General features: G+C 35.7%; 1 protein-coding gene across 1 annotated transcript in view; it reads left to right on the top strand.

The window, feature by feature from the left end:
- Nucleotides 1–201: 201 nt before the first annotated feature.
- The window catches only part of Spag17 (sperm associated antigen 17), a 194044-nt gene continuing 178898 nt past the window's right edge, over nt 202–15347 (top strand). Inside the window, exon 1 of the mRNA XM_078027091.1 lies at nt 202–343. Within this exon, the coding sequence (XP_077883217.1) occupies nt 257–343 (87 nt within the window). The 5' untranslated portion in view covers nt 202–256. The remainder of the gene's footprint in view (nt 344–15347) is intronic.

Below are 15347 nucleotides of genomic sequence, written 5' to 3'. Positions count from 1 at the left end.
AGTATCCTGTCCAGCCGAGTCCCGTCCTCCATGGCTGCAAAATCCTCAAATGCACCCTGGGGTCTTGGGAGACCGGCGGCGGTCAAACCGCAGCGCGCGCGGAAACTCCGTTGTCCTGGCGACGGAAGCGGTTAACCCGAGGACCCGGACAGGTTTGGGGGAGGGAACGGGGCGTGGCCTCGGTTACTAAGGCAGCGGGACGCTTAAGGGAGGGCCTGAGCCCAGTTTGGAGTCCAATGCTCCTCCAGGCCTCTGCATGGCACCCAAGAAAGACAAAGGGGGAACTGTGAACACCGTTTCTAAGCTGTGGGAACCCTTGCTCATAGCTGCACAGTTCAACCAGGTGAGCCCTGAGCGCTAATTGAAGTTCTCTCTGCCCCTAGCAAAGCCGGAAGCCCCGTCAGACCCCTCGCAGGCACTAACTTCGCCCTCCCCTCCAGACGCCACCGCTGCCCTCCCTAAGAAAACTGGGTCGTAGTCGGAACCCCTCTCTGGGGTCGTTTTCGCTCAGTCTAGAGGGGGCAGGGAATTCCCGCCAGGCCAGTCAGTGCGATTTCAAAGGGTGGTGACGGGTGCCTACTGGAGAGGAGAAGAGGCACCGATCTGACACCTCAGGACCCTTTTCAATGGCATAGTCCAGAAGGCACTCCACAATTTCGCTGGAATTGCACTCACAAACTCCTCGCTTCCTCTTGACAGGAACGTTGTCAAAATTATCTCTGGTTTGGCCCATAGTAGGACTTTAATTAATGCTGAGTGAAAAAAAGACATGGAGTGCAGGAGAGAGCAATATATACATAAAGTGAACCTTCTTACAGATAGGAAAGGATAACTGCCTTATGTAATGCCCTGATAACATTCTATCAAAGCCTTGATGTGTTTTTGAAAGTGTAAGAGACCAGAGCAACAAGGCTCTTCGTCCGTAGGTTGTCACAAACACACTGGGCAATATGCAACCCATCTGCCACATGACTTTGAGTTGCATGGGATCCCAGAACTGAATGGATCCCCTTACCCGCCTTTAGCCTGTGGGGAATCCAAGCTCTTGTCACTTGCCCCTGGAAAAAGCCTCTTAAACAACTATAGTATTTCTAAGTCCAAGTAAACATCTGGAAAGAGAAACATTTCTGGAAATTCCAGCTTACCATTGTGAACTACTTTTTTAAATGAAAAGAAAAAAAAACATTTTTTTCCATTTTATATGTGTTAACATGGTGCCTTAGAGAGTTTGTACTTTAAGGGAAAAAATGGATCAAAAGTCTTTTGTGTTGTTCTCATGAGAAAGTTTTTACCTATTTATCTTACCTATCTTATTTATCTTACCTTATTTTCCACTACGATTGTTTTTCTCTATGAACAGTAATTCTGTCTGCTCTGGAAATTAGTCCTGATGAAGAATTGCATAAAAGTAGTTATGATGCTATGATGCAGATGTGACATCATGGAATTTGGGGTCATTTCTATGACTTTAGGAATAAAAGATGTCAACTCAGTAATCCCCAGTTACATTCTCAAATTCTCAAAAAATGTTTTTGAAAGCACCCTCTCTTTTGCTTTTATAAGTCAGAACTAGCCAAAATAATTTTTCTCCATTTTCTTTGAGATTATGTAGGCCAAGTGGGGCTTGGAGTGAACATTTCTGCTTGAATTATAAACTGCTGAACAACGGAGTTTGATGGAGGTGCTGACACTGCATTAGCTTTAGAGTTGCAAATATGAAGCTATAATTTTCCTAGTTGAATGGAAAACCTAAAGGCACTATTTTTTTTTCTTATGGCTTGAAAACCTGAAATAATATTCAGTTTTCTTGATCCTCCTCAAACAATATAATTTCAATAAATCTTGTGTACTAACAGAAAGAATTTGAACTCAAAGTAATATGTAGTTTTAACTACAAAGAGTGAATTCACTTTTCTTCATTGGTTAATACATGTTTTGTAATTGCAAGAGGAAAACAATTGCCCTCTACCTCCTCCCATAATTTTTTGTCAGCTTGGTTTTGTGTCTGATTCATAAGGAAAATCCCCATATTAACCAACTGTCCAATGCTCTGTGTAAAAGACTCTGAATTTGGATTAAAGATGACTGTGGATGCATAAATTCTTTTTCCATAGTGTTTAGCAAAGTGCTCTGCACATAGTAAGGGCTCAAAATGTTACTGTTTTAGCTCCTAAAGAATTTCTTTCCTTATAGTTATTCCTGAACAGGTACATGTGGTTGAGTGCATGTGCTAGAGTGTGTGTTGTGAATATATGTGTGTACCTCCAGTCTTCATAAGCCAGGTTTTAGAATTACCTCATTGGTGAATTCAACAAGCTCAGCTGCACTAGGCTTTAAAGAGAATAAATAAGTTCACAATGTTGTTACAGTGAATTTACCTTATATCACTATTTGGACTTCCCTTTAAGGCTAGAATAATTGGGAAATTTTTAGTACATTTTAGTTATTTCTAAAACATAAAATGATAGCAAATAATACAAGGCAGTCTACTAGTGAATATTAAGTGGTTAGATAGAGACTAGAGGTTGGGAAAATGAATATGAACTTGGATTATAAGGAAATACTTTGCAAAAAAACCCTTATCTTCAGCTGGGCCCTAAAATACAGGTAGAATTTTAACAGATTTTAACAGGTAAAATAAAGAGGAACAATTATTTTAGGTAAAGAGACAAATATGTGCCTTAAACAAATTTTGCTGACATCACTCTGGTCTAAGATATTTTTAAGTCAATTCTGATTTATTTCTTCCAAACTTATCACATGGTAGATGATGCTGGGAGAAGAGCTTTGGTTCATGACCCAATGTAAGAAAAATTTCCAGAATTTTTTAAACAACATAGTCATTCCTTTTAGGAGCTTACAGATGGTACAAAGCCTGTCTTTAAACAATGTCACATGGCTTCAAAGTGACTGGGGCTCTATGTTTCAATTGGAATTTTGTGCTGTAATCAAAACTTCTGTGTCAATCCAAGGAAAAAAAAGAAACCCTAGTATCAGTATTGAGAATATCCACAGACAAGGAATAAATCTTTCTTCTTTTCCTTTCAGAAAGGATGTATTTTCTTTTTTTGTCACCAAATGTATCTTTCAGAATACCAGGATTCCCTGGAAGTTTGCTTGAATTGGTTTATGTATCCCACCAGTAGAGTTTGTTTTGGGCTTTTGTTAATTTTAATCATTTAATTATTTCATATTTTTAGATTACTGAGGATAGTATTTCTTTTTATTTGCTCCTAAATTTAAGAAATATATAGCAAAACCACAAACTTACTTGTGAGACTAACTACTGATGTGGTCATTATTCCATCCCCTTACTGTGACCCACCACAGAAAACATCAAAGGCACAGAAAAAAATTTGTGGCAACCCATACACAATACATACCTTAACCCAGGCGGACTCACTGTCCAATATTCATTGATTTCAGTTTGTAATGATGGTTTCAGGTCCCTGGTATCCAGCTTAAGTCACTAGATACCTTTATTGTCATTTGCCCAATGTTTATCAAGGTTTTATTCTTGATGAAGTCTTCAATAGAAATAGCTACATATTTTTAAGTATTTGAAAATATCTACTGCAATATATTGAAGTCTTTACTGTTAGATGGTTCTTGCACCCACTTCCACAGTTTTGTTCTCAATGTATGTTTTCCCCTTTATAACTAAGTAATAATATTTGCAAATGTAAATTTATAGAGACTGACAAACACAAAGTTCTATGATTTATAATGGCACTGTCCACACTAATACTCATTCAGAGAGGAAAACTCCTAGAGTTTTCTAGACTCATCTGACCCTTTCATGAAATTGAAAATTTAAGAGTTTCAAGACCTGGTGCAAAGACATATAATATTTTGGCACATCAGGTTTCAGAACCTAGATATTCTCACTAGTCCATACTTTCTCCTTAATAGAACTATAAGCTGTGATAATCATAGAATCTTATGTAGACTTTTCCATTTATAGTGAAATTTTACACATTTAATCTCTTATGTCATCCTCCACAACAACAGTGATATAGGTAGTGTTATTAGACTAGAATGTATTAATAAATGTTTATTGAATACCAATAAATAAATATAAAAAGAATACTTATTTTACCTGAAAATATCAAGCATTATTCTTAATAGATCCCTTTTCCTCTCACTTTTACATTCAGAAGGAAGAAAGGCTGTAACATTTGTAAATTCAACTCAGGCTTCTAAGGTCGTCTAAGCATGACAAACAAATATTTGAGTTTATAACTGATATCCTGTCTGTGAGATAGATAAATTCTTGATTAGGAAAAGTTATTTTCCTCTTTGCAAAAAGAAAATTGTAGAAAAACTATCCTGCTGCTACCTTGAAGTATGCCATAGTCTCTAGTTATACCGGCAAAAGTTTGGCTCATCAAAGTCTCAGGCTACCTCTGTCTCTCAACAATCCCACTTCCATCCATCGCACTATAATTCTTTTTTTTTTCATTTTATTTTTTATTGATTTTTTTAAAAATAAATGACAGCAGAATATATTACAATTCTTATTACATGTATACAGCACAACTTTTCATATCTCTGGTTGTATATAAAGTATGTTGATGCCAATTCATGTCTTCATACATGTACTTTGGATAATGATGTCCATCACATTCCACCATCCTTGCTAATCCCCTGATCCTCCCTTTCCCTCCCACCCCTCTGCCCTATCTGGCACGGCAATTCTTACAGTCACTACAGCTCATTGATAACTCAATGAGCTTATTCTTTCCCATCATTTTGCCTCTAAGTCCTCTAACATTTTCTCACTCTAATTCTTCCTTTCTGATCTCATACCCCTTACTTCTACTCACCTTAAAATTACCTATTTCTGTTTGTCAAACCACTTCCATTTTCTTTTTTATAATATCAAACATTCAGATACCTCTTATTCTTTTTTTATTGGTTGTTCACAACATTACAAAGCTCTTGACATATCATATTTTATACATTAGATTCAAGTGGGTTATGAACTCCCATTTTTTACCCCAAATATAGATTGCAGAATCACATCGGTTACACATCCACATTTTTACATAATGCCCTATTAGTAACTGTTGTATTCTGCTACCTTTCCTATCCTCTACTATCCCTGCTCCCCTCCCCTCCCATCTTCTCTCTCTACCCCATCTACTGTAATTCATTTCTCTCCTTGTTTATTTTCCCATTCCCCTCACAACCTCTTATATGTAATTTTGTATAACAATGAGGGTCTCCCTCCATTTCCATGCAATTCTTATTTAAAGTCAATGCTTTATGTATTTGTTTAGAGTCGCTATTTCTCTGTCATGAGTGTTGAAGAGGCATGTGCTGGGTAATGAAAGCCAAAGTAGTCAATGAGATCACATCAAACTATAAAGCTTCTGCACCGTAAACAATTAACAGAGTGGAGAAACAACCCACAGAAAGGGAGAAAATATTTGCAAATCATGAAATGAATAAGTGAATAATATTCCAAATAAATGAACTACTCAGACTACTCAATAATAAGAAAAAAAACCTATAAAAATTGGACAAAGGACTCGGATAGACATTCCTCAAATGTCTAACATGCAAATGCTCAGTAGGTGTATAAAAAAAACACAGAATTTCTAATTATCAGAAAAATACAAATTCAAACCACAATGATCAATCACCTCACCCCTGTTAGATAGACTGTTATCAAGAAGATTAAAGATAACACATGTTAGGGAGAATGTGTAGACAAGAATATCTGTACAGTGTTGGTGACGTTGTAAATTAATTCAGGCATTATGGAAAGGAGTATGAAGATCCCAAAAAAGAAAAAAAGAAAGCCAAAAATAGAGTTTACCATATGATTTGACTATTCCATTCAGAATATATATTCAAAGGATTTGAAATCAGTATATCAAAGAGATATCTGTGCTGTAGTGTTTACTGTATATGAATATACCACACTAAATTAAACAAGAAATTATTTTTAAAAAATAATAAAGACAGGTAAATGTTAGATTAATAGAGGGAGGAGAACAGGGGGATGGGGGGAAGGGGAAAGAGAGGTACTAGGGTCTGAATTAAAACAAGATATATTCCAAGCTTTTAAAACTGTGTCCAAATGGATTCTACTTTCATGTATAATTAAAGAGTCAACAAATAGTAAATTTCCACTTTCCTTTTTTTAAACTTTTCTTCCCTAAACACTGCTCATACAGTCTTAATTCTCAGCTCAAAAACTACCAGTAATCGTTTATAACCACTTTTTGACAAAGTTTAATCAGTCTGTACTCTTTTTTTCATTTTTTAAATTAATTTTTTATTAATGTATGACAGAGGAATGCATTACAATTCTTATTATCCATATAGAGTACAATTTTTCATATCTCTGTATACAAAGTATATTCACACCAATTTTTGTCTTCATACATGTACTTTGGATAATAATGTCCATCATATTCCACCATCATTTCTAACCCCCTGCCCCCTTCCTTCCTCTCCCACCCCTCTGCCCTATCTAGAGTTCATCTATTCCTCCCATGCTCTCTCTCCCTCCTTATGCCACTATGAATCAGCCTCCTTATATCAGAGAAAACATCTGGCATTTGGTTTTTTGGGATTGGCTAACTTCACTTAGCATCATCTTCTCTACCTCCATTAATTTACCTTCAAATGCCCTGAATTTTACCCTCTTTTATTGCTGAGTAATATTCCATTGTGTATACATGCCACATTTTTAAAACCATTCATCTATTGAAGGGCATCTAGTTTGGTTCCACAAATTAGCTATTGTGTATTGTTCTGCTATAAACATTGATGTGGCTGTGTCCCTGTAGTATACTGTTTTTAAGTCCTTTGGGTATAGACTGAGGAGAGGGATAGCTGGGTCAAATGGTGGTTCCATTCCCAATTTTCCAAGAAATATCCATACTGCTTTCCAAATTGGCTGCACGAATTTGCAGTCCCAACGGCAATGTATGAGTGTACCTTTTTCCCCACATCCTCAACAACACTTATTGTTGTTTGTATTCATAATTGCTGCCATTCTGACTGGGGTGAGATGAAATCTTTGAGTAATTTTGATTTTCATTTCTCTAATTGCTAGAAATGATAAACATTTTTTCATATATTTGTTGATGGATTGGATATACCTCCCTAATCCATCTCCAGCTCCATCCAGTCATCAAATTGAATTGCTACAAACAAGGCAGCCCCCTCACTGCTGCAGGAACACATAAATAAGGCACTGAACAGCTGTAGAAAGCCCATCTCTGAGGCTAAACAGATATAGGCATTACCTCTTGATTCTCAGCTGCAGAATGTGTGACCTAGAGCAACTTTCTTGCCCTTTCTGAGCCTTGCTCTCCTTTTGTCAGATGGAGATAATAATATCTACCTCAAAGGCTTGTTGTGAATATAAGATGATACTTATTTTACTTCCTAAATATCATGATAGCACAAGATCATTGAACATGACTTCAGTAAATGGATTCCATTCTTCCCTCCTGCTTTCATTCACATTAGTCCACTTCCTGGACATGGACATCACTTTTCTGCTTCTTGTCTTATCTATTTGTTGAGACCCTTATAAACCATGTCTTACAGTAAGCTTTCCTAACAACTCTAACCCAAATTTAACCCTCCCTTTGGCTTTAGGGTCTATTATAATTAGTACTCAGTTACAAAATGCCTTGAATTATTTGCTATCATTTCATGTTTTGCAGAACATAGGCTGCTAGAAATCACATCTTAGACTCCTGATGTGTGCCCCACAATATCTAACATGATTTCAGGTACATGGTATGAATGTAAAGCCAAAGTGAGGGTTAAATTTGGGTTAGAGTTGTTAGGAAAGCTTACTGTAAAGACATGGTTTATACGGGTCTCAACAAATTCTAATTCTCTGATTTACCTTGAAATATGAAGGATGAGAAGGTAGTATCTAAGATAAGAAGACAGAAAGCATCTATATGAAAAGGCCTCAAAGCAGATATAAAATATTGTGAGCATGCTTTAAAAAGAACTATGCAGTGATTCTATTTCACTTCACAGAAGTATTTCAACTGCCAATCAGGAAGCATTCAAGTAAAAGTTCTTTAACATTCAGTTTGCAGCCTCTCCTTTACTTGAGGAATAATATTTTTCTCTTATTAAAGGTAGCTTAGTGACAATAGCTGAGTTGTGCACACTTGGAAAATAGTAATAAAGGCTCCTAGAGTCTTAGAACAAAGCTTATAATTCTTACAAAGGTTTGGAAAGTGGATATGGGTTCAAGATAGGTATTGCTGAAATATTAATATCCCAGACCTCTTAAATAAACAAAGTTATAAAATATATAGATACCAGGATGATAATAAACTGAGTCTAACTAGGTTTAACGAGAAAATGTTCAGTCAAATTGAAGTGCTTCAATCCATTTTAAGTGTACTTTATCAAAGAGGGAAATGCATTTTATTGGATAGAACACTTGAGCAATTTTTGAGAGGCAGTGAAGGGTTTCTCAACTTTTTTGATCTTAAACAGTAAGCTATTTCTCATGTAAAATGTGTATTTAAGACTTACTGGAAATACTCATAATATGAGCTGAAGACTGATGTCTGGCAGCAAGCGTATTTCTGAAATTGGGTTGGTTTTTATTACTGTATTTTCTGAAATATGCTTTCATTGATATTTACAAAACAAATTGCCAGTTCACACAAAGGTTGTTTTAATAAAAGCCAATGCAAACAACTGAGTTGCTAGGAAGAATGTTAAGAGGGAAATGGACTTTTCATAACCTCACATTATAATTTCTCTTTTTGGACAAAAATGTATTATTTGAATGAGTTTGGAACTGAAGGGAATTAGTATGTCAAAATATCCACCTAGATGTTATATGTGATCATTTTTATTGCAAGTGAAAAATATTAAATATAAGTAAAATGTAAGTGTTGCCAATATGAGTTTGGCAACATCCTAGGAAAATGTTAGTTAAGAAATGGTGAATGTTGACCATGGTTCAGCTCTGGCCATAGAAACCATCATTGGCTCCCAGTTCCCACAGGATAAAATCCAAGGTGTTCTGCCCAGCTTTCACAGCCCTGCCACATGTGGCTTTTCTCTGCCCACGCATCTTTTATCTCCCTCGATTCCAGGCAAATGCTCTCTTGGGTATCCCCAGGTATATACAGACTACACCCATGTAATTTCTTGGCCTGATGAACTCCCTGCAATTCATTCAACCCTTTTTATTAAAATCCTCTCCTATATTTCCAGAAAGCAGCTCAAGCCACATACCACTCTGGTCCTCACTGACTTTCCTCCCCTCACTAAACTACCTCGAGGATAATCACCCTCGATTGTTACCTACTTTGAGCTGTTGCCCAACAATTTCAGCATTCTTTCCTATATCTGCATCCTCTATGGCACCACACATGCCTGCAGGGTGGCAAGGTTAATTATTTCAAGTTTCCTCCTTCCTGGCTACAGTACCAACTAGAGATAAGCCTGTAGTGATCCTCAACAAAGACCTTTTGGTTTTATCCACTGGTTATGTTACTGTCTTAGCCTCCAGGCCTGCCTTCACTTTTGATCTCTGGTATCAGTCTCAATCCATTGGTCATAGCAACAAGTTGAAGATTGAACTCCAAACTTTGGTTACTCCATCTATAAAACAGGGGTGGTGGTCATAGCTGTCTCTTGCAGTTATTAAAAATATCAATGTGAGGTCTTAATGGCATCCAGCACATAGTATCTGAAACTTCATACATCCAAATCCAAACTGGATGTCCCCTGCGATCTTTCTTTTTATCAAGTCTTCACTTTATTGAACAATATTACCATTCACCAAGACAGTCACTACAGCCTAAAATCTTGTATGCATTGTCTTTTCCTCCCTATCCACAGCCCATAATCAATTCTTCAGTTAGTCTTGTTGGCTCTGCCTCTGAAATATGTCTAAAATCTACCTCTTGCTACCACTCCCACTGCTATGCCCTAATCCAGACCACAGTCATTTCTTGTTTGAACTATAAAATAACTCAGGAGATGTAGAACTTTGTTTCTTACTCCCATTCCTGCTGTCTTGGAGTCTAGTCTCCATATATCAGTGGCAATGGTTCTTTTTTTTAATTATTATTTTTTACTTATTCTACTTAGTTGTATATGACGGCAGATGTACTTCAATTTATCCTACACAAATGAAGCACAACATTTCAATTCTCTGGTTGTACATTATGTAGAGATGCACTATTCATGCAATCATATGTGTACCTAGGGTAATGATGTCCATCTTATTCCACCATCTTTTCTACTCCCAAACCCCTCCCCACCTTCTCCTTTTAATATTAAGACAGACTAAAATTCAAATGCTCCACCATGGCCTAAAAGATTCCATGTTCCAGGCCTCTGCCAACCTCTCTGACCTCACTCTGTGTCTCCTATGAATCATCCACCCCCTCAGCCCTCTGCAGCCACACTGGTCTTTTATTGCTGATACTCAAATCCATCAGAAATCATGTTGTCACCTTAGAGTTTTTGCTCTTGCAGTTCCTTCTGCTAGAAAAACCCTTCTTCATATAGCCAAGTGATTCACTTCCATCATTCTTTTAGTGTTCTGTTCAAATGTCAGCTTTACTATTTGAACTATGCTCCACCCTCTATCCACATTCCCTGACTTGATTCCACAACTTCTAATTTACAGATATCTCATTATTCTCTGTCCCCTATGTGAACACAAGCTCCAGAAGAGCTAGGATTTATCTTGTTCACTAATATACTGCAGACACATAAAAGTGTCTCTGGCATATGAAGGAAGTCAGATATATTAATTGAATGAAGGAATAATAGATGCTTCAATAGGAGGAGCTCATAGTAGCAGTAGTACATTTATAAAGTGGTGTGAATATCAAAGTGTATTATGAAAGTGTGTGGGATACTCTTTCACCCAATATAAATATTTATTATTGTTCATGTGAGTGCTAAACATACACTTTACACTCAACATACGCAAAACTCTTTTATGCTCTTGGATATGGGTACTGTCCTGTTCAATGAAGTTAGAAATCATCCTTGAAGCGCCCCTTCCAATATCAAATTATCATCAGTTCCTACTGCTTCTTCTGTTTCTGCACCTTTCTTTCCACCATTCATAATGTCTAACTAGCACCATAACAATAGCTGTCTCACTGGGCATGATGTTGCAGACCTGTAATCCCAGTGGCTTAGGAAGCTGAGGCAGGAGAATGGCAAGTTCAAAGCCAGCCTCAGCAACTTAGCAAAGCCCTGAGTAACTTAGCAAGACTGTGTCTCAAAATAAAAAAATAAAAAGGGCTGGAGATGTGGCTCTGTGGTTAAGCGCACTTGGTTCAATCCCAAGTACAAAAAAAAAAATGCCTTTCTAACCTCTTTCCTTCCCTTTCCTTTGTCCAGCAATAAATATTTAAAATATTTTAATAACTATCACAGTTATGCCAATTAACATATAAATTTTAAGTTTTTAAATTGACATATATTCTCTAAACTATATGTATCTTATTAAAATGCTTGCCATCTAATGGCTCTAACACATATCATTCCTCAAATTTTTCTTATGATTTCAAAATCGTTGGTGATTTTCAGAAACATTGGTGCAGGCTTCTGGCTAGAATGGCTTTTTCTTCCTAAATGATGCCTTTATCTGAGTGTGATGTGACATGGTATCATCTCTAGGCTCTGGCCATCATTTTTGTTTTAAATGGATAGTAATTATTTATGGTAATTGGTAGCTCTCTGTACACAGAGATTTCTCCTGGTGCCATCAGTATTGCTTATGATACTGAAAATTGTGCCAGCTTTTGCTAAACTTCTAGTAATTATGTTGAATTTTCTAACCCTCATAATACTGACATTTTATATACGTAATTTCTTTTATTGTCTTTATTTTCAGTTAAATGACAAAACTATTTCTTGAAATTCCATATTTAATTAACTGAAGTTTTATAATTTAATTTTAAGTTTTTATAAAATATAATTTTACAATTTATAAATATTAGAATATGTAACTTATAGTTAATTTTATGAGTTTGTGATCACCTTACATTCACTTTGTTGTAAAACATAATGTGATTAAAGTTTAGGACTGAATAAATTGAAAGAGGTTAATTCACTGTATATATTAATTTTTGTCATCAGATAATAAACCCATTTCTGTAGAGTTTATTAGACAATCAAATAGTGTTTCTCTTAGAATTGATATTTTGTTTTGTTTCAAATCATACTTTTTATTTTTCTGTTTTTATATATCCTCTGCTTCTCTTTCACAGTTTTCTTGATTAATTTTATATGGGAAAAAAATTTAATTTTCTTTCTTCTAAAGCTAAGCAAACTATTGACATTTCTGATAGAAGATTTTATTAAGACCAAATCCCTGAAAGGATTTCAATTTCTAAATGCTTAGCAACACTCACTTTACAATTTGTTAAAAGGAGTACCTGGGGCTCAGCATGATTTCCACTCAGTATTTATAGTCATAATTCTACAGAATGCCCACAGGAGTCCTAAAAATTTTCTAATGTTCAATGTCCACCTCTCTTTAGATGTATTATTTCATTATCTCTGGTGTTTATTTGATATATGGTATTAAATAGAAAATTTATCAAAAAAATTATATGGGGTTGCTGTATTTACAGCTTTCATTTTGCCATCTAGATACATTGACTACAACAGAAACAAAACATCTGTAACTTTTTCTAAAATTGAGAGCTTAAACACCAAAGTTTTTTCATGTATCCACATTGGCACTGTTGTCACGTAAATACTTCTCATAGAAATTATTTTTCTTGGTCATCAATGTTACAGGTTGAAATATAGATGCTAATCTAACTCTACCAGATCAACAAAAAAAATCATCTTCAGCATCTTGAATTTTGCATATTATGCATTATTAAAACATATTTATGTGAAATATTTAAAGCTTTATCAGTGGTGATTAAAATTTCACTACTTTGATTCAATTTTTCAAAAAGGCTGCTTTCTCATTTCAGAAGATAAATGTTTGCCAAAATCAGGGCTATATAAATCTACATTGCCATGAAACATCCATCCATATTACTTCTCAAAGGTTCTTAATGTTTCATGTCTGATAATGCTTACTTATATTTAATTTCATGATCGATTGTGTTGAAAGTTGTGATATATTTAAAAGTGTTTTTCATTTTATTGACACACTTTGATAAGTTATTTCAAATACTTTAATGAATAAAACTGATTTATGATATTCTTTAAGCTTTCCTTTGTTAATGATTGCAAAATTTATTTATTAGAAACATGCCACTTGGATTTTTTTTAAAAGTGTTTTGACTATTCAACTTTTAACAACACAAATTTTAAGCTCCATTTCCACTCAACATTTACATCACTAGCAATAATAAGTTAATTGAATTTGTTGATTAAGTTGATTTTATTGTTTTATGTCATTTTTATTTTAGAAATAGAAATTATTTATGTTGTAATGATTTTTGCACAATATGAGAACATGCCTCAGATTATGATTTTTTTATCTGTGATCCCCTGAAGATTCAGAATATTTACCTCTTTATGACATTTAAGCAATAAGAAATATATTGAAGTTTTGAAGTTGCTTTATTGTGAATTTTCATTTTTAATATTTTAATTTAAATTTATGTATACTACTAAGTTCACACACTAGAATTGGATTGCACCATAATTAAAATAAAAGTAAAAAATAAACAAGGCAGAAGCAATGCATTGATGATGATGTGTATCTATCTGGTGACCCTTCAAAAGCTAAAAGTATGTAGAAAAAAGATGTATGGTGTAGCTGCCTACCATGGCACAGCCAAGACTCACAGATGTGATACCTGGAGGTCAGTTGTTGATCATAGCAACATGCTATAATGATCAGTTTGTACAAATGAGATTATGTTAGATTTTACATTCTTTATTTTACCACTTACCGAAATTACTTTTACAACTTTTACCAACTAGTATGCATTTCAGTTTGATGCTAGCTTAGCACAACCTATGGGTACTCAGAGACTATCTGTACAACATTCTCTTCTCTCCAGGTATTCTCTACTTGGCCACCTGGGTTGTCCTTCTACAAAAATAATATGATTGTATCACTACCTGCCTCAATCTCAAGACTTGCTGCTATTTTCTTTACGCTTCACAATCTTCCTAGTACCATCCCTGCCTCTTCAATCCCTTCCCCATTCAGACAAGTAATCTCATTGCACAGCCTCACAGGTCAAGGCTACCAGCAACGCTGTGCTTTGAGACACAGAGGATACCATGCTTGGCATACCATTACTTCCCTGACACCATTTGTTGGGCTTCTTACTACTCTTAAAGTTACAAATCAAATGTACTTACTCCATTAGACTGTCTTTGACTTTCCTTTTCCCATCCTTAATTTGTCATGTTTCCATAGTATTTACAGAGACCCTAGTGATGGTAATTACCATGGTTTATTAAAGTTATCACTGGGCCTGTCCCCTCACTTGAGTATGAACTTTTCATGGACAAGAGGTGAATGATATGCTCTTTGGGTATTGTGTCTGGAACTTAGAGCCTGGAATATGTTCAGTCAACTTGAATTGGAAGAATGGCAACACAAATGTAGTAGTGCTTCAAGTTATTTGTACCCAAATTCCCAATTAAAGTTCTCCAATTAAAGTTCCTCTTTCCCCATGGCAAATTTAATGGCTATTTTGTGCATCTTTTCAGCCATTCAGTCCTTTCTTGGGCTTATGCCTAAAACTGAGCACAGCTTTCCCAGTGCAAAGACAGTCTGATTTTTATAGGCAGGTAATGCTTTCTATTTTGCTCTCACTGTTTTCTAACTATGAGGAGCAAAAGCCTTTCTATAGAATTATATCACACTTAGCTGATGGTCATGGGGAAGCATTGCATATAGCTACATTTCCTATAATTGATAATAAAAGCCCCCAAACTTAGGACCAGGGCTTAGAATATGTTTTCATTTATGTATTCACTTATCCTCCCACACTGAATCTCATCTGACAGATCTACTTTCTGTAAAGCTTTGTGACATCCCTTTTCCTTGCCTACCTGTCCCCTTGGCCTCAGGCCATCATCATCACATTGCTGATGCAGGCAGGTTCAGGAGAAGAAAGTGTGTGGCCTGTGAGTCAGGGATGTCTTTTGCTATCTGTGTCACCTTCATCAAGTCTTCTTGTCATAGTTTTTATTTTTTCCATCTGCAAAATAAAATAATAAGACAAAATGGCAACAAAAAACTCCCAGTTCTGTCCCCTATACTTTTAATTTTTTCTATAGAGTTCGTTTTCATATCTAAGAAGTCCCATTCAAGGATGATCCCACATCTCCTCATTCTTATCATTTCTCCAAACAGAAAAGGGCCTTTTTAACCTTCCCTT

The sequence above is a fragment of the Ictidomys tridecemlineatus genome, chromosome 11, assembly GCF_052094955.1.
Source record: "Ictidomys tridecemlineatus isolate mIctTri1 chromosome 11, mIctTri1.hap1, whole genome shotgun sequence".
Lineage (NCBI taxonomy): Eukaryota > Metazoa > Chordata > Mammalia > Rodentia > Sciuridae > Ictidomys > Ictidomys tridecemlineatus.
The sequence above is the reverse complement of the archived record's forward strand: the minus strand, read 5'-3'. Positions and strand labels throughout refer to the sequence as shown.